The sequence below is a fragment of the Carya illinoinensis genome, chromosome 12 (assembly GCF_018687715.1).
Source record: "Carya illinoinensis cultivar Pawnee chromosome 12, C.illinoinensisPawnee_v1, whole genome shotgun sequence".
NCBI classification, from domain to species: Eukaryota; Viridiplantae; Streptophyta; class Magnoliopsida; order Fagales; family Juglandaceae; genus Carya; species Carya illinoinensis.
In genome coordinates, this window is record NC_056763.1 from 10399935 (window position 1) to 10425723 (window position 25789).

Consider the following 25789-nt stretch of genomic DNA (forward strand, 5'->3'; position numbering starts at 1 on the left):
CCTTTGGATTGTGCAACGCCCCTGCGACATTTCAACGTTGCATGATGGCTATTTTTTCTGACATGGTGGAAGATATAATGGAAGTATTCATGGATGACTTTTCAGTTTTTGGTACATCTTTTGATCATTGTTTGCATAACTTAGCTCTTGTTTTGCAGAGATGTGAAGATAAAAATCTATAGTCCTAAACTGGGAGAAGTGTCATTTCATGGTTCAAGAAGGGATCGTGTTAGGCCATAGAGTGTCATCTAAAGGAATTGAGGTGGATTGAGCCAAAATTGCAACCATAGAGAAACTACCATCTCCAAAGAATGTGAAGGGAATCAGAAGTTTTCTGGGACATGCGGGATTTTATAGAAGATTTATCAAGGATTTTTCTAAACTCTCTAAACCTTTATGTAATCTTCTTGAGAAAAATTCTGCATTTGACTTTGATATTATTTGTTTGCAGGCCTTTAATGCACTCAAGGAGAAGCTAATTTCAGCACCAATTGTGATTGTGCCTGATTGGAGTCAACCTTTTGAAGTTATGTGCGATGCAAGTGACTTTGCAATTGGAGCAGTGTTGGGGCAAAGGCGAGACAAGCTGTTTAGAGCCATCTATTATGCAAACCGGACATTGAATGAAGCTCAATTGAATTATACGACAACTGAGAAGGAGATGCTTGCTGTGGTGTTTGGTTGTGACAAATTTCGGTCCTACCTCATTGGTACAAAGGTGATAGTGTTCACTTCGCTATTTGTTTGGCAAGAAGGATGCTAAGCCAAGGCTAATTCGTTGGATCCTCCTTCTTCAAAAATTTGACTTGGAGATTCGAGACAAGAAAGGAAGTGAAAATTTAGTGGCTGACCATCTCTCTCGGTTAGAGCAAGAGGAAGAAAGACCAGATTCAGTAGTTCAAGAGGCATTCCCTGATGAGCAGTTGTTTGCATGTTAGATCAAGCTTCCATGGTATGCTGATATTGTTAACTATCTAGCTTGTAAAGTTTTACCACCAGATCTTACTTACCATCAACGTAAGAAATTTTTGCATGATGTGAATTATTATCTTTGGGATGAGACTTTGTTGTTCAAAAGATGCCCTGATCAAATCATTAGGAGATGTGTGCCAGAAGAAGAGATATAAGACATCCTCCATCATTGCCATTCATCATCATATGGAGGACACTTTGGAGCCACCCGTACAGCAGCTAAGGTACTTCAAAGTGGGTTCTATTGGCCTTCTATTTTTCGTAATAGTTACACTTTGGTGAAAACTTGTGACCGGTGCCAACGTATGGGAAATATTTCAAGGCGTCATGAGTTACCACTGAAAGGTATCTTAGAAGTTGAGTTGTTTGATGTTTGGGGAATAGATTTTATGGGGCCTTTTCCTCCTTCTTTTGGTTTTGCTTATATCTTATTAGCAGTTGACTATGTGTCAAAATGGGTGGAAGCAATTGCTACAATAACAAATGATGCAAAGGTAGTGCTCAAATTTCTGCACAAGAACATATTCACAAGATTTGACACTCCACGAGCTATTATTAGTGATAAAGGGACTCACTTTTGCAACAAGTTGTTTGAGAATCTTCTTTCTAAATATGGTGTGAAGCACAAGATAGCACTTGCTTACCATCCTCAAACTAATGGTCAAGCTAAAATTTCAAATAGAGAGATCAAGAACATCCTTGAGAAGACGGTCAAAATCAATAGAAAGGATTGGGCGAAGAAGCTTGATGATGCTTTGTGGGCATACCGTACAGCCTTTAAAACACCTATCGGGATGTCTTCATACCGATTAGTGTTTGGAAAGGCATGTCATCTTCCTGTAGAGTTGGAGCATAGAGCTTATTGGGCTGTAAAAAAGTTTAATTTTGATTTGAAGGCAGCAGGTGAAAAGCGACTTCTTCAATTGAATGAGATGGAAGAGTTCCGGAATGATGCATATGAAAATGCAAAGATCTATAAAGAAAAGACGAAGAAGTGGCATGACAAACAGATTCTTAGGCGAGAGTTTGCTTCAGGACAACAAGTTTTACTCTTCAATTCACGACTCAAACTCTTTCCAGGAAAGTTGAAATCAAGATGGACGGGTCCTTATACAATTCATGAAGTTTTCTCTTTTGGAGCAGTAGATTTGAAGGACAAGACTGGGAACATTTTCAGAGTTAATGGTCAGAGATTGAAGCACTACTATGGAGAGCAAATGGAGAGGAACTATGCATTTATTCCTCTTGGAGAGCCTAATTGATGATGATTGAAAAGTCTGGCTGTAGACTTTAAAACAAGCGCTTATGGGAGGCAACCCATAGATCTATCTTTCATTCTTTCATTTATTTTATTATCTTTATTTATTTAAGTTTTAATAAATTGATTTTTTATGCAGGTTTATTTAGCATGAATAAAGAGCTGAAAAATTCTAATCCACGGAAGATTCACCATGAAACCAGGGAAGTTCCTTTATTTCTGCAATCCTTTTTACTTTTGCATTACAATGAGGACATTGTTTAGTTTAAGTTTGGGGGTGTAAACTCCTATAATCATTTGATCCTCTTGTTTTCTAAGTCTTTGGTTGTTGATGGGTTATTTGATTCTCTTACCAAGCATGCATTGGAGTAAGATTGAATTTTCTATGACTTTGAAATTTGTGATTGAAGATGGTTTTGAGAAAAAATTTCAAAAATTTCTTTTATGTCAAGTGAAGTTTTGTGGGTACTTTGGTTTAAATCTTTGACCTTGAACACAATTGAGCACATAGTCGTTTTTCTCTTACTCCATTTTGCTTATGAAGAGAAGAAGTTGAATTAATTGAAAGAGGGAGGTTCGATTTTGCTTTGCTCTAGAATCCGTTGATGGGTCCTTGAGGCGAAATCCTAGTTGAGACCAAATATTAGAGAAATGATCTAGGCATTTCTTCGGCATAACCAAAAAGCTTTCCCAGCCTTCCTAAATGTCATGCCATCATTACATGGTGTGTTTCCATAGTCAACCCCCTTGAGCCTTCATAAGCCTTTATTTATTCTTTGAACTACATAAACCATGCCAGCTCTAAGCCTGAAAAACAATGAATCTACCTTTGATAGTTTGAGAAAATACTTTGGTGGAGAGTTACATTTAAAAGAGAAAAATTGATTTCATGATGAACCGTATTATGTTTGTTTTGTTTGATCAAAGAAGAAGAAGAAAAAGAAGAAGAAAGGAAGTGACTGAAAAAAAAAAGAAAAAAAAAGAGAGAGAGAAGAAGAAGAAGAAGAAGAAGAAGAAGAAAAGAAAAAGAAAAAGAAGTCGCTAAGCGGAGTGTGAATTACCTCAAATTTTGTTAAGGGAATTGTTGGTATTACATCAGTGATTACAACAATAATAATGCCACAAGTATGAGCATATTGCCAAGAAAGAGCTATGATTTGAATCATGTGGATTTCTCTTTTAGTGTTCTGTTCACTAAGTATTTTCCCAGTTTGTTTTGATTTTCCATATCCAGTTCTTTCTTAACCCTCACCCTGTGGCCTATTATTACAACCTTATTAAAGACCTTTTGATCTCTGATTTTGGTATTGACTACATTAGTGGAGAGCATTTCTGAAAATTGGACTTATGGGGTTAAGTTTTAAGAGAATTCTTCTGATTTTGGTTGTTCTACTTTTATCTGAGTTTGCAGGTGGTTTGAGGTTAAATTGACTATATCACACACACACTTAAGGTCTTAGCTTTAGGTTGAAGTAAACGCCTAACTCTTGCTTGACAAATTGTAAATTTTTTGATTGATTTTCTTCCTATCTTTGTTGTTAAAAGAGTAAGATATTAGAGATGAAATCTAAATTCATAAAAGCTTGGTGAGTGATGATACTTCTCTGTCGGGTCGAGTTGATATTGTCTAAACTATCATTTGCTTTTCTTTTTGTTTGAGGACAAACAAAGTTGTATGTTTGGGGGTATTTGATGACTTGCAAAAATTTAGGATTGCAAATTTTACAAGTTCGCTCAAGCGGAGGCTTTTGGCCGCTCGAGCGAATTCAGGTAGATTCAAACGCTCGACTACCGCTCGACAGGGAGCTCGAGCGGGTTGCTGAAAAACAAAGATCGCTCGAGCGGAGACATTGGCCGCTCGAGCGAAATCAGACAGAGTCAAAAGCTCGATGTGCGCTTGATAGGACGCTCGAGCGAACTCAGGCAGAGTCGAACGCTCGACGTGCGCTCGACACCCCACTCGAGCGAACATCGTATTTTGACAGATCCAGGGTTTTCCGCCGTCAGACGATATAAAAAGGGATTTTTCACCCTATGGCCGTGCTTTTTGACTGGAGAACACTTTTTGGGACAGAAAAACATAGCTAGAGGGATTCAAATCATCTGTTTTGGAGAGGAAATTCCAATTATTGCACGTACGTGGGAATCATACACGAGAACGGACGGGAGAAAAGCGTTGAATCGTTCCCTTGAGCTTTTGAAGACGAGTTGCGGCTGCAAGGAGGATTTTTCAGTGTTTATTTTCTTCCAATCTTCTCAGAACAATTATGGTGAATTCGTTTATGTTGAATTCCATTTTTAGCATGAGCTAAATTTACTTTATTATAGGAAAACGATGTAACCTATTTCTGAACTATGCTTGTTTGTCTATGCTAATTTAATGCAATTCTCTCTTTGTTTATCTTATGTATTCTGAGTTTATTGCTTCTAATTAACTGGCCATTGATTAGATGATAATTAATCTTGTGATTTGCTATCGAAAGAGGGAATCATAGGGTAGATCTTGGATATTTCAGCATAGGTAATTATAGAGATCGAAAGACTTGTATGAACCTATGTAGTAATTAAATCTTTGGTCTTATTGCGTCCTTGATTATTGAATTTGCATATTCTTGTCTGAATTGATAACCAAGAGTCAATTCCAATTGACTATCGAAAGAGGCTTTTGGATGAATTAGAGATTTGCTAATAGACAAAAGAGATTTAAATTAAGTTAGCTGGATGAGAAAAGCATAGTGAAGAATTAGGTGAAATCGATTTCCTAGAAGTTTTCCTCCCCATTAAGTTGATCTTCGAATGTCAGTTTTATGTCCTTTGCATATTTTTCTTTGAGTCGATTTTAGTTTAAATTGCAACTACAAAAATCTTAGTGATTAATCTAGATAAAATCAAGTTTAGTATAATTTTGGTATTTGGCAAACGTAAGGTACTAATCCCTGAGAATGATACTCTTCTTATTACTTTACTATAAAATTATGATACTGTGCATTTGCAGTTTTGCATCGGTCACTTACCTGCGGCACCATTTTGGTACCGTAGATTTTGATGCAGAGATCGAGGAGGAGAAGGAGGCTGAGCCCAAGGAGGCGGCTCTACCGGAGTATTGATTTGAAGTTTATGCCTTGTAGTTGGTTTTTTAAACATATTTGTGGCTTGTAATATTTTATTATGTATGTTTTGAACGGCTTTGTATTAAATATAGAAAAATTATGGTACTTAGTTATATGACTTGTTTATCCGCTGCGTGTTTTCTCTTGCACACTTGTTGCATGTACACACACTTGGCACTTGGCGATAGGGTGGTGACCCATGTTGTCATCATCCCAAAGTCTCGATTTCTCTGTGTCCATACGTCGGATTTGGGGGCGTCACATTGTGCCCCTTAAAGCTCCCAAACACACTCACTTCAAGAATCACTTCAAAACTCACTCGGTTTCACTCCTATGCACACTAAGGGGAGAAATTGCTCTAAAGAACTTAAGAGAATGCTTGGAGGAGAGGTGTAAAGAAATGAAGAAGTGAGAGAGGTATTTATAGGCTTAAATAGTGGAGGAGACGTTAGCCTTGGATGAAGAAGGGCTTGGTGATTGGTTGAGTGGGCAGTGGAATGTGGTGTGGAAAAAAATTAGCTTGTGTCATCACTTTTGCAAGTGAATAGTGTTCAAATCTCCACCATTTCTTCCTTTTCAGGTGCTACATTGAGTCATGTGGGTGCAAGTGTTGCCATGGTGTAGAAAATAAAAACAAAAATTGAAAGAAAGCAAGTGAGGTCATGCTTGTAGCTGATGGGTAGGGATTTCAAAAGCTGGCCAGATTTTCATCCATTGCTTGTCTCATCTTCTTGGATTTGTTTTATAGTTCTAATATCTATATTTTGATGGATTTTCAGGTGAAAGAATGATGCTTGGTGATCAAGTGTGTGCAGAAAATAGGAAGGAAGCAAAGTGTAGTGGTTGCCAAGTGACATGAGTACCAAGCCTTTGGGCCTAACATGGTGTTCTTTGGGGGATTAAAAGACAAACATGCTCATGGGTGCTTTTAGGATTCTCTGGAGATTGGTGGGGAGGGGTGGCGGCGTGTGGTGTTGGCTCAAGGTAGAGTAGAAAAATCAAACAAAAACACCATGACACTCGGTTTGGTTCCAACTAGTTTTCCTAGCTAAGGGAATGGTTAGACTTTGGTTCGGTTTCTTGAAAGAATTTCTCCCAGTGCTAGAACTGAACCATTGGGGATTAGATGAGGTGTGAGTAGTGAAATTTTCATTGAGAAAAAGGTGCAAAAGGCATGGGCTAGGGGACTGAATTGGTGCAATGTGCATAAAGGTGTATATGTGTGCAGATTGTGGTGATTTGGGCATTGATATGTATTTGCCTCTATTGACATGTGTTGAGTCAAGATTAAATTTCTAATTTGATCTAAGAATGATGCAAATCAATAATAAAATCAAATAAATTTCAGATCAAAAGATGTGGGAAATAATTTGAAGAAAAATTAAGCTTAAAATATGGTTTAGAGGTTACTAATCATGTGTAAGTTGATTAATGCCCTTAACTCAAGTTAGAAGTTTAATTATGATCAATGCCCTTTACTATTGGACTCACACCTAAATCCACCCATACTTAACCTTTTTAGCTTAGCCCACTAAGGATGCCAAGTGTCATTCCCCTATTGGTTTCTTGAAAATTAATCCAAAATAAAATACTAGAGATCTTCCAATAATACAAAATGTGATTCTCATGCTAAAATAATCTAAAAAAAAAAAAAAAATCTTTTTCAACAATAACAACTTACACTAACTAAGATTAACGGAGTTAATGGTTAAGTCTTAACAGGGCAGGGTGTTACGTTTAAGAACTTTGAGAGTTTTACTTTTAACTTATTAGGTTTTGACTATTTTTTTTTTTTAAATGACTTCGAATATGGTTTTGTACGAGCATTTTTGCTTTGGAGTTTGGAATAGTCAGCGTATTTACTATTTAGATTTTGTTTGAGTATTGATTGGATGAAAGTTGAAGTAAAAAATACTTTTAAATTAAACTTATTGGATGTTTGGAAATAAAGCTATGAGAAAATTAAAGTTGAGAAATGTTTAAAAAATACATTGGCCCTTAACTTTTATGGGTGATACTAAGTAGTACTACTGTATATGAACCCTATTAAAAATCTCATACTTTTCAGAGTTATAGAGAACTTTCATTTTGCAACTTCTAATAAATATTGTTAGATGATGATCGATCATATTTTCGTCTTGACCGGCATTAATCTTATTAGCTTTCCTCTTACAACCCCTAATGCTTAAACATATATGTTGTTCTAATTTTCTGCCTGCAGGGTACAATTGTTTGGGACGTACGGACGTTTATTTCTTTTTCCTGTAAAATCATATATATATATATTACTGGATTAATTCTTGTTTTTGTCGGCAAATCATGTAATTTATATATATAATTCAATGACATTTTGTTTCTAGCTGTTAGTTGATCGAAGTGTTAATTACAAGAGTACTTTGATTCAAGCTGGTATATAAATAAATATTATAAAACTTGTTTTTATGTGTTTGTGATCTTTCGATCTTCACCAAGCCTTTAAATTCGGATAAAAATTTAAAAAAAATCTTGAATTCTGTTCTTCTCTATAATATTTATAATTAAAATTGTAAATATGAATCAGATCATATATATTTGTGATCACATGCAAGAACAAATTAAAGTATCCTAATCATAAATACCATTACTAAAGTCGCAGCAGCGCATGCAGCTACAGTACTTTGAACACGTACAACTTAATAACTCATGTCAATTTATGATTATTGATTACAACGTAAGGATTTAAAAAAAAAAAAAATCTGTAGGATTTAAGAGGGGGAAGATCACTAGAGGCATTGGTTGTCAGGAAATTTTGCAATCTTCAGCAATGTCAAAAGTTGGCTCGGATGTATTAATTTGGACTAAAAAAATATAATGGTGCTTTTTCTACCAAATTGGCTTGGGATTGCATTCGAATCTAGGGGACTAATTAATCTTCGATGGCATTCTTGGATGTGGCATAAAGTGCTACCTTTAAAAATGTCCTTTATTATATGAAAAGCATAGAATTCGACCTTGAGTGTGGATGACTGTATTTGCCGTATTGGCATTCCGATTGTTTCTTGTTGTGATTGTTATGATGCAGGTCATTATGAAGATCAAAATCATGTGTTGTTTGATAGTGATTTTCCCAAGCAGATATGGAGGTTCCTTGGTGCTCTTTTTGGAATACCGATTGGCTAAAATTGGAAGGATACTGTTGAATCTTGGTTCCATTGAGCAAGTTCTTCTACTCATGTTGGATTACTTTTGGGGATTTTTCTTGTGATTATTACCTGGAGACTTTGGAGATGTCGGTGTCTAGCACGCATGGAAGGATCTCGTGAACCTAATTCGGTTGTTTTGAATTCTATAAAATATTGGATTGGGAGTTTTTGCAAGAACATCCATAAAGTCTCTAGATTGTCATCCTTTGATATGCAAGTGCTTAATTCTTTAAACATCCCTATGGTAGCTCCTTTAATCCACCAATGTAAAGTTGTTAAATGGAGTCGACCTGCTTTAGGCTATGTTAAACTTAATACAGATGGAAGCAACTTTGGCAACACGGGTCCTTTAGGTATTGGCAATGGTATCATTAGAGACGAGCAAGGTCATTTAATTCACGCTTTTGCATCTCATATTGGAATTGCCTCTAACAATAAAGCGGAATTATTAACTCTTATACATGGGCTTAAAATGTGTCAAGCTTTGGGTCTATACTTTGTACAAATTGAACTTGACTCTATGAATTAATGTCATTTCATGGTGGAAAAATAGACATTGTGGAGTGTGGTATTTAGAGGAATTCTAGTTGGAAGCCTTTGATATTTTGAATTCTCTAGATTGCATTGTCAATCATGTTTTTCAATAAGGTAATAAAATGGCTAACTGGCTAGCTAAACAAGGAGCAGGTGTCTAATTGGAATTCAAGTGCGGATGTTCCTCGTTTGTTAAAAGGTGTGATTCATATGGATTATTCTGATTTGCCCTCTTTACGGTTGTATTAGTCTTTCTTGGTTTATTCCAGCCTTTCTTTTAGGCATGTTTAGAGGTGTTCTTTTATTTTCGGTCTACGTTTTATTTTCGTTTAGGTTGGTCCTTTTTTTGCATGCTGGGTTTTGCAATTGTATAAATCCCCCGATGCTTGAAATGTAATCACGTTTTTTCTCTGCTATAAGTGAGGGTTTATTAATAGGTTTTCACTATTTTTAGGCATGTTATTCCATTTAAGAACTTTGAGAGTTTTATTTTTAACTTATTAGGTTTTGACTATTTTTTTTTTTAAAGGAGTTTGAATATGGTTTTTTAAGAGCATTTTTGCTTTGGAGTTTGGAATAGTCCTCGTATTTACTACTATTGATATTTTGTTGGAGCATTGATTGGATGAAAGTTGAAGTAAAAAATACTTTTAAATTAAACTTATAGTATGTTTGGAAATAAAGCTGAGAAAAGTTGAAAAATGTTTAAAACATGGACCCAATTAAATATCTCATTTTCTTCAGAGTTTTAGAGAACTTTCATTTTGCAACTTCCAATAAATATTATTAGATGATGATCTATATAAGCTAGATCATTTTGCTCTAATTTCCAGCGGTGATCATATTTTTGTCTTTACCGGCATTCTTATTAGCTTTCCAGCCTTTCCTCTTGCCCCCTAATTCTTAAACATATATGTTGTTCTAATTTTCTGCCTGCAGGGGTACAATTGTTTGGGTCGTACATTTATGACCACATGCGGGACCAAATTAAAGTATCCGAATCATAAATACTAAGGTCGTACTAAGGTCGCAGCAGCTAGCGCATGCAGGGTTTGAACACGTACAACTTAAATAACTGATCTGAATGTCGATTTCTGATTATTGATTACAACGTAAGGAAAAAACAAAAAAAGAGTCAGTAGCATTAATTAAGAGGGAGGTCACTGGAGGCGTACGTTGGCTGTCAGGAAAATACGTACCCAGCTTGCTAGATAGCTACATTACTTCAAACGACTGGTCATTTCTTTGAAGTTAATAATCCCCCATATTAATGATATCATGCCAATAATAATTATCCTCATTTCTTGCACGTTCCTCGACAGCATTACTTGATGATCCACTTCCAGCATTACTGCCAGTAATCAAGCTGTTTGCAGATAACATATGATTGCCCATATTATTAAAAACACCATCAGCGTGATGATGCTGATGATGATCTCCAACGTTGTGCCCAGTAGCCAGATTCATCTTGTGGAGCTGCATGGTTGATATTTCACTGAATTCATTTAAGTACTTTTGATCCCTTGCGTTGATCTCTAAGAAACCTAATGCAGATGCCTGATCAGAGGCAATATCACATGAATTGCCACCCATGCCAAGACCGAAAAAGGAACCTGCAGAATCGCCGCCACCACCATGACGATCATTTCCTGCAGCTAGCATTGACTCTAACATCACGCTTTGCCATACTTTCAAAACGTCAAGGCAACGGGGAGGTGCGAGTTTACTGGTGGTTGTTTGATTGAGTAGCATGCCCGAGGCTGCAGCAGATGATCTTCCTGAAGAAAAGCCTGGCGGCAGATCGTATAATTGGTAGCATAACTGTGACTCTCGGACTAGTCTTTCTTCGGCCTCAAGCCGAGTGCTCTCCCACTGAGCCATGTGGCTAAGATTGGATGCGTTTTTAGGGTCACCATTTGCAGACTCGAGGACGGTGCCTTTTGGCTTGTGAGTAACTGGATCGATGCCCATCATGGCCAACCTTTTCTTAAGATGTGTGTTCCAGTAATTCCTGATCTCGTTTTCAGTTCTCTTTGGCAAGTGTGTGGCTATAGCGGACCATCTGGTGGAAAATAAAAATAAAAAAATAAAAAAAATATATGCATGAATTTTTTGTTTTTGATAAATAGAAATCTTTATTAGTGAAAGTAAAATTAGGAACAGCTGTGACCTGCATTCAAATTCCTTTGAAATTGGTATTATCTTAATTTATATAACTCTACAAACAAACTGTAGAGACAAATACTTTGCCAAGATAGCTTTCAATATCCCTCTCTTCAAAGGAGGAGAGGGCTTTCATCCCCATCCTCAAGAAGATGAGAGGGTTTTATTACTACCTAAACAAAAACAATACAAAACCATAAATAAAAATGGGAAATTAAATGATTTACAGCATATAAACCTGTAGATCTGCACCTTCCCTTGAACCCTTGAAGGAAAAAAGACTATAAAATACAACAAAATAACTAAAAAACCAAACGAAAAATATCATGGGGGCGCATGACATGCGCCATCCTAACAAAGCGGCGGACAGGTCAGTCTGAAGAAACTGAGTGCCTTGAATCCAGATCTGCCGAGTGTGGTGTTGCAGGAGGCTCCCCTGATCGATTAGTAGCTTGAGCATCCTACAGTGGGGCGCGTGTTGGTTTCAAGGCTTCGAAAAGCAACAAATCGACTATTCGTCACCCTTTGAACAAAAAAAAGAACCGCACCCATTTGGTCTAAACTAGATGAAACAAGGGAGGGAAGAGCCGATTTCTGTTTAGGAGAGTTTTAGAGAGAATTGAGAGGTTTTATTTTTAGAGAGAGAACGGGGATGTGGAGCAAATCCGTGATGGGTGTGGTTTTTAAATGCATGAAATTAATACAATATATATTTACCCTAAGATCGATCCATAGTATATATTATTCAAACTATACATGCATTGCAATATCATGTACTCATTTGCGTATTGGTTCCTTACAACCAATGATCAGCTTCATTTTGTGTCTACAATATTATTCCTTTTGCTCGATCCATATGTATTTACAGAATCCTAACGATTTCTGGGCTAGAAGGAAAAAGGCATTCTGAAATTCATGTTTTTATTTATTTTATTTTAATTTTGTCACTTCGCTCGGAAGAAAAATGAAATATGGCGTTTCAGAGTTTAATATTGAAAATACAACGCAGTCTGGTTTGTAAGCTGGAATAAGGTGCATATAATATATATACATTCACATGTTATAATATATATATATATATATATATATTTACATACATACATACATACATATATATGTATTTATAGAGCTCAAAAGCGTAGATGAGATCGAGTACACAAAAATAAATGGCAGAATAAATAAGATCCACCAAATAATCGACTAACTAATTAAACTGCGTAAATTTATTATTGTAGCTGGGATAATACCATAACATTCTATATATATTTATATATATATAATACGTACGGAGATTTAAGGTTTCAGTGATTACCTGTTGCCAAGAAGGGCATGAAGTTGAATGATGGTTCTGTCTTCCAGCAAACTGAACTCCCCCCTCTTAATATCAGGTCTGAGGTAATTGTTCCATCTCAGTCTGCAGCTCTTCCCACATCTTTGAAGACCTACAGAGAAACAGCGAATTATTTTTGAGAACAATGATCACCATTTTTTGAACCCATTTTAAAGAAATTAATTAAGAAAATTTAAATTTAAATTTAAAGCACCATCTATAGGAAATCAAATGCATATATATAGTATATATAGAGTTTTCCTCCAAACCGAAATTTTAGCAATTTCACATAAGCTATCTAAAACCATGTAGAGAATAAAAAAACAAAAAACAAAACAAAACTTAACCCGCTTTTCGTGGCAAACAACGCCAGCTTCCACAGCCATATTGTTGAATATAGGCTAAGAGTTTCTGGTCTTCTTCCGGTGTCCATGGACCTCGGTTCATGCCATCGGCGTAGCAGCACGGAGTCCTTCCCATTCTAGTGTTAAAGCAAGCAGAAGAAAATAGGGCTTGGAATATTGAAGCTGATCTTTCAGCTGAAATAATTTGTAAAAACAGTAAGTAGATGGGCAGGGATATATATGAAGCTGATCGACAGTGAATAAACGTGAGGAAAGTGTGTGTATATATATATAGATCAGAGAGAGACAGAGAGAGAGCTAGAGCATTTATGTGACGAAGTAATGGCCATTTCATTATATATTAAGTTGTTTCAATTTGATTCAAAAAGTTATATCGATGCAGGAGCGAGGAGAGGCCAGTACTGTTTATAGGTGTCGAAACAAAATGATATAATTTTTGCGGGTCCTGATCGATGTGTTTTGGTACAGATTTTAGGCAATTATTATATTGTGTTTGCCTTGCGTACCAAAATTCAATAATGCTAAACCTATAAATTTGAGGATACCTACTGCTTCTTCAGACTCATAAATCAAGCGAAATGATAGCAAGATGCGCGCGAGCGTTATATGCAGTACTTTGGACGAGCTTGTCTCCCTGAATCTCATTTTCATCCTGTGGTTCGAGTTCATATGGTCTAAATGCAGGCAGAAAGTGAGATACCCGCTTTTATAATTTTCAGTTGTAGAGTCGTAATTTAGATCTTAATTGGGTCCCTCTAAGTTGTGTTCTAGCTAGGTTCATCAGTTTGCATTGATATTGGGGTACACGTCCTATGCTAGTACTTTTATTATCTTTCTGTAAATAATTTTTTCCTTTTTATTCATACTGAAATTCAAATATGAGAAAATGGAATTTATGATAAGTTTACGTACATTAAGGAAACCCTAACTATTTTTCTCGTAAAAAAAAAACTTGACAAAATTTGAAATGTTACATCTACATAAGGTATAAGAATTTCTGTCTAGACCGGAAAAACTTACCAGACTAATCGAAATATAACAGTCTAGACTTTGTCAGTTAAGGAACCAGTCGTTCTCGTTCAAAAACTGTACGAAAATTTGATTTGCAGTCTAGTCTCAAGGTTGGATTTTCTCACCCGAGATCTGACAAGACCAATTGACTTTATTATTTAAATTTTGAAATATTTTTTATATGATATTTTATAATTTTTTAAGTTGTTATATATATAAACTGAAAGCAAGTAATTATGTAATTTTCTTTTAATTAATTATACACAATTATGTAATTTTCTTCTAATGAGATAATTAGGAGTGTGAGAATGAGAAACAGTCTACATCATTAATCTTAGATGAATATTTATTATTTTATGGCACAATAAAACGATTTTCGTTTTCTAGATAAAAACTATTCAAAAACGCATGTTGATTTTTCCAAGACACTTGAGAGTTAAAATTTGTGGAATGAAGTGCAGTGCTAGTTTTGTAGGATTATTTATGATTTTGTGGTGGAAAATTATTTTCACCAATTTCGAAGTGAATGGTAACTTTTTTTATTTGCACCATGTGGCACACAATTTAGTCATTTTCAGATCACAGTGTGGAATGTCTAAATCAGTCTAGAGAAGTTTCATTTGGACACTTGGCTAGATGTTAGCCATACTTAGTGAATAGTATAAGACACTTGGCACCAAGAGAAACCATGAGATGGAAATGTGAAGGAAATTAAAGAAAATCAAGTATTGCGGTTATGCCACCTAAGCTAAACACTCTTCCGTCCAACTATTCATTTTTTTGTCAAACCAAAAAGTGTTTCAACCCTAATGAAATGCAAAATATTTGGAATCTAATTAAAACTCGAAATACTTTGTGGAAACCGAAACCTTAAATGGTTTCTTATATCCTCAATGAAGCCAGTTTTAGTTTAGTATTTAACATCATAATTAAATCACTTTCACTATCAATGTCAGTCCCAAATAGTAGCTGATGGAAAGGTAATCCGCCACCTCACCACCACCCTATCACACGACTGGTTCAAGGCACAAAATCGTGTGCTGTAGACCTTGGTTTTGGGCATAGTTTTGGTTGACAACCTGTCACCAAAAAGTCACTCTCACATCCCCTCTCAATCCCTTCAGCAATATATTAGTCATTCATGGCTTATTCTATAGGCTTTTATCACTTTTGAAACACTTTCTTGGAGAGAACTCAAGGAGAAATTTCAGACAGTTTTTCTAGCCTTTATTGCTCGGATTCTTCAAAGTCTTTTTATGTAGATTCTCAAGCAACTCTCTTAACAAAGTTATTTCTATTTGAGTATACTTCCCATTAGTTTATTTTTTGGATTTTTAATGAAGTTTTGATTATTGAAAAATTTGTCTAAGTTTGCAAAGGTCATACTAGGCAATAATCTAGACAGTGTGTGATTCTTTATTTATTTATTTTTTTTTTTATGAAGTTCTTGTCAAGATCATAGTCAAATCTTTTATGATGTAGATTTAACATATTAACATGTAAGTTGGATTTACATTTGCTTCATATTGAGAGTTTTTAGTAAGAATTTTTCATCATATGAGAAAGTTTGAAACTAGAGGTGTAAAAGCAGTTTATGTTTTGAGTAAGCTTGAATATTTTGTTATGAAAGTATGCTCCTATGGTCTTGATATTTACATATGTTGTTCTTAAGACTATGATCTATGTGTTAGGAAGTTATTTTAGGACAGAGAAATAACCTATTGAGCCAACATGATGCCCACAAACGTAAGAGGCACATGGGGGAGTGTGCGGTGACTTCCAGTTGCTTTTTTGGTCACCCACGGTACGTGTACTTTTGTATTGGTGTCTAAAATTGATTCATATATTTTTTGTTGAGGTCGAGAGCTAGAAAATTCTTTTTAAATTAATTTTAGTAAAATGTTTTAAAAGTTCATTATTTTTTTTAATTAAAAAGGATAGAATTGACATTGATAATTTGTTACACTCATATGTAATGTATATATTTATTTTTGTGTAAATAAATAAAGTGTAGCTTATAAGTATATCGATAACATGGAATTCCTATTTATTTATTGTTTTACTTGAAGATTTTTAGTAGGATTTTCTTTGGAAATATAATGTTAGAAATGTAATTTTATTATTGAGGCCATGTAAAGTGATGTGTTTCATGTCTATCGATATATTTAAAGGTCACCTTAACATGATGCAACAAATTACCAATGAGATTTCAGGTGGAGCCTATGCACAATGTGTTTAGTGCAATAATTATGGATTTTTCATTATTTATTAATGAATTATATGTGCATGAGTTTTGAGTATTTGTTTAAGGGCCCTCTATAAATTTTATTCAAAACTAATTAGATAAGGTATTCTGACTTATATAGTTAGAGATGATTACTAGTTTTTCGCAAAATTTTCGATTTAACTATGAAGGAAGGAACTCTATAGTTTAGTTAGATTTTAGAATAAAAATTAAATGTGTGTTAATGTCAATCTCGTGCAATGAATGTAGTGATAATGACTATTAAGAACATAGTTGTTGACCTTACTAAAGGAGATAATTTGGATGGGATCAATAATGACATGGAATATGAAAATCTAATAAATGCTCAATAAACAAAAGGTCCTAAAAGATCTATCACCCCTGAGAAAGGGAATACTTCCCAACTTCATTGTGATATGGAAGCCTATCAGGCTTGGGTATAGAAAGATCAGTGCACGTGCTTTACCATGTTTAGTAGGATGCACAATGATTTTATTTGAGAGTTCAAGAACTACACAAGATATGTGGAGCTAGCTGAAAATTGCTTATGGGGGGTCATCAACTACTAGGCTCCATGCTCTCACTTGGAGGTTTGGGCATTATGTTATGTACTCTAAACATATCATGCCTGAGCATTTGATCAGGTCGATGTCTACCTTGATTCGTGATCTAAAGGCTGTTTGTAATAATCTATTGATGAATAGCAAGTTACCATGGTGATATGATCTTTGCCCAAGTCAACATGGGGGCAAATGAAGTTCATTTTGACACATTGAAAATATTAAAACTTCTGCTGGTATATCTCTCCATTTGGAGCTATAGTTGGAGCGCATAGATGCACGTTGTAATACTCTTCTTGTTGTCCAAGCTGGAAAGCGTAAGGCATTTAAGTCTAAGCGCAAGCAACATGGGAGATCTGCTATAGCAACAAATAGTCTTGTGCCAAGAGATAGAAAGATAGCAAAGCATTGTAGAGGCAAGCGTGCTTGCAAAGAAAGGTCCAAACAGAAGTGCTATAATTGTGAAAATGTAGGACATTTTACTCGTGAGTGCACTGAAGTAAAAAAGGTATACACTAAGCACAACTCTCTTATTACTTATATTTGTTCATAAATTTTTTTTTCTCACTCAATTCTTGAACGAATTGTAAACACAAAAGCAACCAAACATGTAGGTCAAGATTGAGTTGGGATCATAGATTATAGAAGAATATCACCTAGCAGACAATACATTATATTTGATAACAAAACTTGAGAGGAAGTGCTCGGAGTTGGCACCTACCAACTCAAGATGTGTCTGGAACGCTTGTTACTTCTTCATTATGGGCTTTATGCACCTGGTGTTCAATATAATCTATTTTCAGTTATTTTTATATTGGAACTTAGTTTTACTTTCTGATTTGATGGCCCTCAGCTATACTTTTGTGTGGATAGATTTTTGTATAGACGTGGTTTTCTTTCAAATGGTTTCTTTATGTTGAATTTAGATAATTCCTCATTTTCTTTTATGGCTTCAAATGATGATGACGTTATTTCCAATTCATTGAAATTGCATACTAGATTAGGCCACATAGGAAAAGATAGAATGGCTAGACTAATTGGAAAGGGCCTATTGGGGTGTCTCGCTAATGTAAACCTACATGTGTGTGAGCCTTTTTTAACTGGAAAAGCCTATAGGAAACCCTTTGGAAAGGTTCCTAGGACATATTATCCTTTAGAGCTAGTCTATTCTGATATTTGTGGACCAATGAATATGAAGGCATGCCGTGGTGCCTCTTATTTTCTCACATTTATATACGACTACTCAAGTTTTAGGTATGTCTATCTAATCTCCCATCGCTTTGAAGCATTGAATTGTTTCAAACATTTTGTGGTTGATGTTGAAAATCATAAAGAATGAAATTAAGAAGTTCTATGAACTGATCGGGGTCGAGAGTACTTAAATAAAGAGTCTCAGGGATTATAAGAGCAAAAGGAAATACCTAGCAATAGACGATTCTTGGCATATCACAACAAAATGATGTTATGGAGATGACAAATAGTATCTTCTTGAAAATAGTTCAATCAATGATGGTGCAACCTAACCTGCCAATATCATTTTGGGGGATACTAGTATAGCTACTGCCTACATTTTGAACCGTGTGCTTCTAAGTCTCGTCTTTCAACCCTATATAAATTATGGAATGACACAAAACTAAATTTGAAACATTTGCGACCTTGGGGTTTTATAGGTTATCTTCAAACTACTTCTCATAAATATGGAAAATTTGGCTCTAGAGCTAATAAGCACATCTTCAAAAGATACTCAGAAAACTTAAAGGACTATATAATGTATGGTGAACATCCTAATGGAAGAATGACATAAATAAAGTCCCGTGATGTCACATTTATTAAGAAAGATTTTCCCAATACTTGTGAAGTAAAGAAAAATCTTGAAATTTTTGAGTTATAACTTACAAGAATTTGAGAAAGTTACACCATCTTTTGAGGAGGATGGGGAATTATCACATCTAAAATTGCAAAAGATAATAGGAGTGGATTACCACCTAGTGGGAGTGTATCACTAGAAAGTGACTTACAAGAGTCTTAGCTATGTAAAAGCGAAAGTGGAACCATTCCTCGTGTTTCATTTTAAGATTAAAGGAAAATTTTTCATGTGTACTTCGTGTGACCTTAATGAGCCTGCTTCTTGTGAGGAAACACTAAGTCCACATGTTTCAAATAAATGGTTGGTTGCTATGAGAGATTATGGCAAAGAATTACCAAGTTTGGGATTTCATTGATATTCCACCTGGTTACAAATTTATTGAAACAAATATGTTTTAAAAATTAAGCGCCAAATAGATAGATCAATTAACAAGTATAAGGTACAACTAGTGGTGAAGGGCTATATCCAGAGAGAGGGTATAGATTATGAAGAAACATTATCCCTTGTGATGGGGTTTGTTTCCATTCGCCTCATTCTAGCAATGGTTACACATCTAGACTTGAAACTTTTTCAAATAGATGTGAAAGTTGCATTTCTCAATAGAGAACTAGAAGAGGAGATATATGGATTAACTTGTTAATTTTGAGGTTGAGAGATAAGAGCACAAAATATGTTAGTTGAAACGTTCCTTTTAAGGCCTTAAACAACTGTTTAGATAATGATATTTCATATTTCATGAGACCACTACTTCAATTGGCTTTGAGATGCTAGAAGAAGACCATTGTGTATATTTCAAATGTATAGAGAAGTTTTTTCTATTTTTTCTTTATATATAGATGACATTTTATTAACTCAAAATGATATAGAGATAATTGTCACCATAAAAAAGTGTTTGTCCTCTACTTTTAAGATGAAGGACATAAGTGAAGCAAATTTTATGCTTGAAATTAAAATCTCAAGGGATTGATCTAGGAAATTTCTTGGATTGTTTCAAGAGACTTACATGAAGAAAATTCTAAAACGATTCCGTATGCACAACTCCAAACCCATAGACACTCCAATTGAGAATGTTTATACATTAATCCTAGAACATTGACCTAAGAATGATAAGTAAAAGAAAGAAATGACCAAATTATACATTAATCCTAGAACATTGACCTAAGAATGATGAGTAAAAGAAAGAAATGACCAAAGTTCTTTATGCAAGTGCAATTGGAAGTCTGATGTGCGCTATGTTGGGTACACGACTTAACAGTTGCTTTGCAGTTGGGTTGGTTAGTCATTGTCAAAGTAACCCAAGACCTATTCATTATCAAGTAGTTAAGAGAATCTTTTTTATACTTTCGTGGGACAACCAACCTCTTTCTTTATTATCAGGGTGGATAAATGAGACTAAATGATTATAGACATGTTGATTGAGCTAGTGATAAAGATGAGTGAAAATCCACGATAGATTACGCATTTATGCTTAGAGGGGGAGCTATTTTTTGGTGTATCAAGAAACAATTATGCATTGTTTAGTCCACAATGAAGTTAGAGTATGTTACTTGTACAACAGCTATACAATAGACTGTTTGGTTGGATAGATTTTTTCAACGCCTAGAGATTATGACTCATGCAAATGAAACTGTTAAGATATATAGTGATAATATGACAGTTTTTGCATATGCCAAGGATCCAAAATATCATGATAGAACTAAACAAATAGATATTCATTTTTACTACACTCAAGATATTGCACGAGGCAAGGAGAGATGATCCTTTTACTAAAGCTACTAATAGAAATGTTTTCCAAGCTCATGTTAGGAGTGGGGGATTTCATCGAATTTGATATATGCTGTATTAAGGATACCTTTGACTTTATTGTACATTTAAGACTGTTAATATCTATTGCATCAGTGAGATTATTGTGTTTATATCATATTACTAATTAATTGATGCCATGTGAAAATTACACATTATAAAGATGTCACCAAGCAAAGATCAGTCCACTTATATGAATGATCACCTTGGTGCTTGAATAGTGAGCAAGATGAGATAAATTATTTACTTTGGCACTTGCAAAACAAGCAAGTAAACATCATGATGCTTTGGGAGCATTCAAAATAAATTTAAAGAATGTTGTATTAGTTTGGCTAAGATGAAACTTACAAAGAGTCGTTTATGAAGTATTTGCACAACTTAATAAAGTTTGACCAAAGTAGAGTGAGATCTTAGAAAGACGCTAGATGAATGACTATGCTAAAAAACTCAAGTCGGAGCATTTTTTGTGGACAATTGATTAAGAGATCAGGATCAGGAGATTGCTAACGGGCATGGCATCCCTTGCGGACAAGTAGGAAATGCTAGTATTGGGTACCCCATGACCCATGTTGTGTCCAAATGGGCGTGAAAGTTATTAATTAACTCCCCATCACTAGGAGTTAATTAACTCAACATCCACTATCACTTAACTTCATGGAAGTTAATTAACCACCTCATAAGAAAACATTTTAAATAAGAGTTTTATCTATGTTAATAAAACAATAGTGAAAAAGTGAACGTACAAAAGGAAAACTATCCTCTCTCTCTATAATTTCATAGAGCAATCATCTAAATCTCTTGATCTTGAAGTGTGAATTTTTTAGAAGACTTTAATAGCTTCCTAAGCGGCGTAGATGTGCAATCACCATAATTTGACGTAGGGTGTAAAACAAGCAAATATCCAAGTTTGTGAGAATTTCGCTTTACTTGAGATAATTCAAACTTTATTTAATAGGATCTAACATATTTCATAAAATATTTCTTAATTTTCTATTCTTTTATTTTTGAAGTGTCATTTTAGGACATTTGGAGATTATAAAGCCTCGTTTGGATATACAATTTTAATGAGATGAGATGAGATATTTAGAATATCAATGAAATATTTTAGTTAAAATGAAATGAAATAGTTTGTAAAAAAAATGTGTGTCTGGATAGTAAGATGAGATGAAATAATTTTAATTTTTGAAATTTGAAAAAGTTGTGGGTCCCATTATTTTAATATTCAGCCTAATTGTGTACCATTCATAACTATTCACACACTGTTCCCGCACTATTTACTATCAGATTGTACTGTTTATCACGCACTATTTCTGCACTATTTATTATCAGATTTTACTGTTTATTTAAGTTGGTGTTTTTAAATTTAAAGATGAAATATAACTTATTTAAATAGGAAAAACTATGGTATGTTACAGATGAGATAAACATTTTCATCCTAACCGGGCCAATTGAGTTTTGAGTAGTGTATATAAATTTGGCACGAGTTATTCGTAATTCCAAAACTTTAGAACAAACCCATAAAATCGTATCTCAGAATTATAATAATAATATTGGTTTATTATAATTCTACATCATATGAATCATATGATTTGAATATATTGGATTCCAATATTCAAAAGCATATTAATTGCATCGTATTAATATTGTACCAAATAGTAAAATATATATTTATGGTATCATGTACGAGTTTACGTATCATGCCAATTAGGTAGGTCTCCATGGCAGACGGTCACTCGCCCTCAAAACCAACCATTTCAACGGTCCCCATAAGAGCTAATTAGGGACCTAGGGAGGGAACACGCGTTCACGTTGGAAGGACATGATCGTATAAAATCACTGACAAAATCTTCCTATAAAGTTTATCGATTTGGTTTTTATATTTTATTTCATCTAGTACGTTTTCAATAATAGTTTTCATCTTTCAGTACTTTTTATTTTTCCCCCTCATTTCCTCTCGTGTTTATTTATAAATTTTTTAATAATAAATAATTATTACTTTTCATTGCATAGTACACAATCTTCAAGTATACGTTTTGTTTATAAATTTTTTAATTAATGATAAATATTAGTTCATATTAATATATTTAAAAAATAATTCTTAATTATTAATAGGATCTACCCTTTTATCAAATTTTAAAAAATAAAAATTATCTCATCTTATGATCTTATTATCTAAACATACATTTTTTACAAATTATATCATTTCGTTTTATATAAAATATTTCATTTATATAAAACGAAATTTAGGGTTGATGAAACCCCTAAATTGATTTAGGGGTTCAGATTAGAACCCCAAATTAAATTAGGGTTCTAATCCGAAACTCAATTATTTTCTTTGGGGTTTCATTGATTGAAACCCCTAAGATGAAATGGTTACAAACTTACTATCCACCCTAATTTATTTATTTATTATTTTATATATTTTATACTCTTTTATACATGATATTAAATACTTGAATGACATTATATATGATTTTTAATAATTTTATGCATACATGTTAATTGAGGGGTTTCATTGATTGAAACCCCTAAAGGGCTTTTGGGATTTCAATCAATGAAACCCCTAAAAATAAAAATTAAAAAGATGTGTGGGTCTACTATTTGTATATAGTTTTTTATGATTATGTTGGATTGCACTTTGAATTTTTTTTTTTTTTTTTTTGGAGAATCAAGAATGTCTGCAGATTTCAGTGATAGCTCGCCTGCCCCAACCAATACCCTATTCCAGAACCTAACCCTACTCCTACCCCTATAACGAGTACACCTTGCCCTACCCCGAAACCCACACAGGGCAAGAAACTTGTATCCATAGTTTGGCAACACTTTACCAAACTAGAGGGTGGTAACTCCAACAACCCACAAGCTAAATGTAATCACTGTGGAAAAATATATGGATGTCACTATAGGAAACATGGTACATCCCAACTGAAGGTCCATTTAGAGGAACTATGCAAGAAAAGTCCAATTTTAAAATCCTTAGTAGAGAATGGTCAATTTAGACTAGATTTTAAATGGTGGATTGGAGTAGTGGGGCCGGGGGGCCAACATTGGAGGGGTATACGAAATATAACCCCGATAAGTGTAGAAGGAAGTTAGCTCGTATGATTGTCATGGACGAGCTGCCTTTTCAGTTTGTGGAGGATAAAGGGTTCCAAGAATTTGTCCAAAAGTTAGAATTGAGATTTGTACTTCTTTCTCGTCACATTGTGGCAAAGGATATTAAGAAAATGTATTTCCGTGATAAAGATGTTTTGAAGGGCCAATTGGCGGGTTTGGTAGTTTGCCTCACTACCGATACTTAGACTTCTATCCAAAATATGAATTAAATGTCATTGACCATGCATTTCATTGATGCTGATTGGGTTTTGCACAAAAAGATTATTAAATTTTGTCAAATAACTGATCATAAGGGTGAGACGATTGGGAAGGCCTTGGAGGCCGCAAAAAAGGAGTGGGGGTTGGAAAATGTTTTATATGTGTTAGTTGATAATGCGTCTTCTAATGATGTGATGGCTTGCAAAATTTCATATTGCAGATTTTACAAGTTCGCTCGAGCGGAGGCTTTTGGCCGCTCGAGCGAATTCAGGCAGATTCAAACGCTCGACTGCCGCTCGACAGGGAGCTCGAGCGGGTTGCTGAAAAACGAAGATCGCTCGAGCAGAGACATTGGCCGCTCGAGCGAAATCAGGCAGAGTCAAACGCTCGACGCGCGCTCGACACCCCGCTCGAGCGAACATCGTATTTTGACAGATTTTAGGTTTTCCGTCGTGGGACTATATAAAAGCCATTTTTTCACTCTAGAGCCGCGAGTTTTGACTGGAGAACACTCTTTGGGAGAGAAAAACATAGCTAGAGGGATTCAAATCATTTGTTTTGGAGACGGAATTCCAATTTATTGCACGTACGTTGGATTCATACACGAGCACAGACGGGAGAAAAGCGTTGAATCGTTCCCTTGAGCTTTTGACGACGAGTTGAGGCTGCAAGGAGGATTTTTCAGTGTTTATTTTCTTCTTCCCATCTTCTCAGAACAATTATGGTGAATTCGTTTATGTTGAATTCCATTTCTAGCATGAGCTAAATTTTCTTTATTCTAGGAAAACGATGTAACCTATTTCCGAACTATGCTTGTTTGTCCATGCTAATTTAATGCAATTCTCTCTTTGTTTATCTGATTTATTCTGAGTTTAATGCTTCTAATTAACTGGCCATTGATTAGATGATTATTAATCTTGTGATTTGCTATCGAAAGAGGGAATCATAGGGTAGATCTTGGATATTTCAGCATAGGTAAGTATAGAGATCGAAAGACTTGTATGAACCTGTGTAGTAATTAAATCATTGATCTTATTGCGTTCTTGATTATTTAATTTGCATACTCTTGTGTGAATTGATAAACTAGAATCACTTCCAATTGACTATCGAAAGAGGCTTTTGGATGAATTAGAGATTTGCTAATAGACAAAAGAGGTTTAAGTTAAATTAGCTGGATGAGAAAAGCATAGTGAAGAATTATGGTGAAATCGATTTCCTAGAAGTTTTCTTCCCCATTGAATTTGATCTTTGAAAGTCAGTTTTATTTTCTTTGCTTATTTCTCTTTGAGTTGATCTAAGTTTATTTGCAACTACAAAAACCTTAGCGATTCCTCTAGATAAAATTGAGATTAGTATAATTTTGGTATTTGGCAAGAGTAAGGTACCAATCCCTGAGGACGATACTCTACTTATTACTTTACTATAAAACTACGATACTGTGTACTTGCAGTTTTGCACCGATCAAGTTTTTGGCGCCGTTGCCGGGGATTGATTTATTCTTATTCTTTTTGTCAATATCGATACAAAGTAATCTTGGTTTTAATTTAGAATTTTGTTTTAATTTGTTCTACAGGTGTGTTTTTGACATTGGATGCGCCGTACTAGATCTCGTGACATTATTCCTGTTGATCCGGAGATTGAAAGAACTCTTAGATCACTAAGAAGAAATAAGATACTAGCTATGGCTGAAGAAGATCGTGAGGTACTACCACGCACCTTGAAGGACTATGTGCGGCCAGTTGTGAATGGAAATTACTCGAGCATAATGCGCCAGCCAATCAATGCCAACAACTTTGAGCTCAAACCAGCTTTGATTATCATGGTGCAGCAGGCTCAATTCAGCGGATCGCCACTGGATGATCCCAATATTCATTTGGCTATGTTTTTGGAGATTTGTGACACTGTGAAGATCAATGGTGTTACTGAAGACACCATTAGACTGAGATTGTTTCCTTTCTCTTTGAGGGACAAGACTAGAGGTTGGCTACAATCTCTACAACCGGGCAGCATTGTTAGTTGGCAGGACATGGCTGAGAGGTTTCTTGCTAAATTCTTTCCTCCTGCAAAAACAGCC

The 25789-nt window shown here is 34.9% G+C and overlaps 1 protein-coding gene across 1 annotated transcript; it reads right to left on the reverse strand.

Annotated features, from left to right (window-relative positions):
• Window positions 1–10132: 10132 nt before the first annotated feature.
• On the reverse strand, window positions 10133–13179 carry LOC122290197 (transcription factor MYB106-like). The gene is made up of 3 exons (XM_043097777.1): window positions 12897–13179; window positions 12532–12661; window positions 10133–11118 (listed from the first exon to the last, which is right to left on the reverse strand). The coding sequence occupies exons 1-3, from the start codon at window positions 13027–13029 to the stop codon at window positions 10308–10310; spliced, it is 1074 nt and encodes a 357-aa protein (XP_042953711.1). The 5' UTR covers window positions 13030–13179; the 3' UTR covers window positions 10133–10307.
• Between the last annotated feature and the right edge of the window lie 12610 nt (window positions 13180–25789).

Bases quoted from the DNA above. Each gene is read 5' to 3' on its own strand.
- LOC122290197 (XM_043097777.1), bottom strand. From the start codon at position 13,029: ATGGGAAGGACTCCGTGCTGCTACGCCGATGGCATGAACCGAGGTCCA. The intron at 12,662-12,896 runs GTTAAGTTTTGT...GTTTCTCTGTAG, and splicing joins TTGTTTGCCACGAAAAGCGG to GTCTTCAAAGATGTGGGAAG. The intron at 11,119-12,531 runs GTAATCACTGAA...ATTTTCCACCAG, and splicing joins CATGCCCTTCTTGGCAACAG to ATGGTCCGCTATAGCCACAC.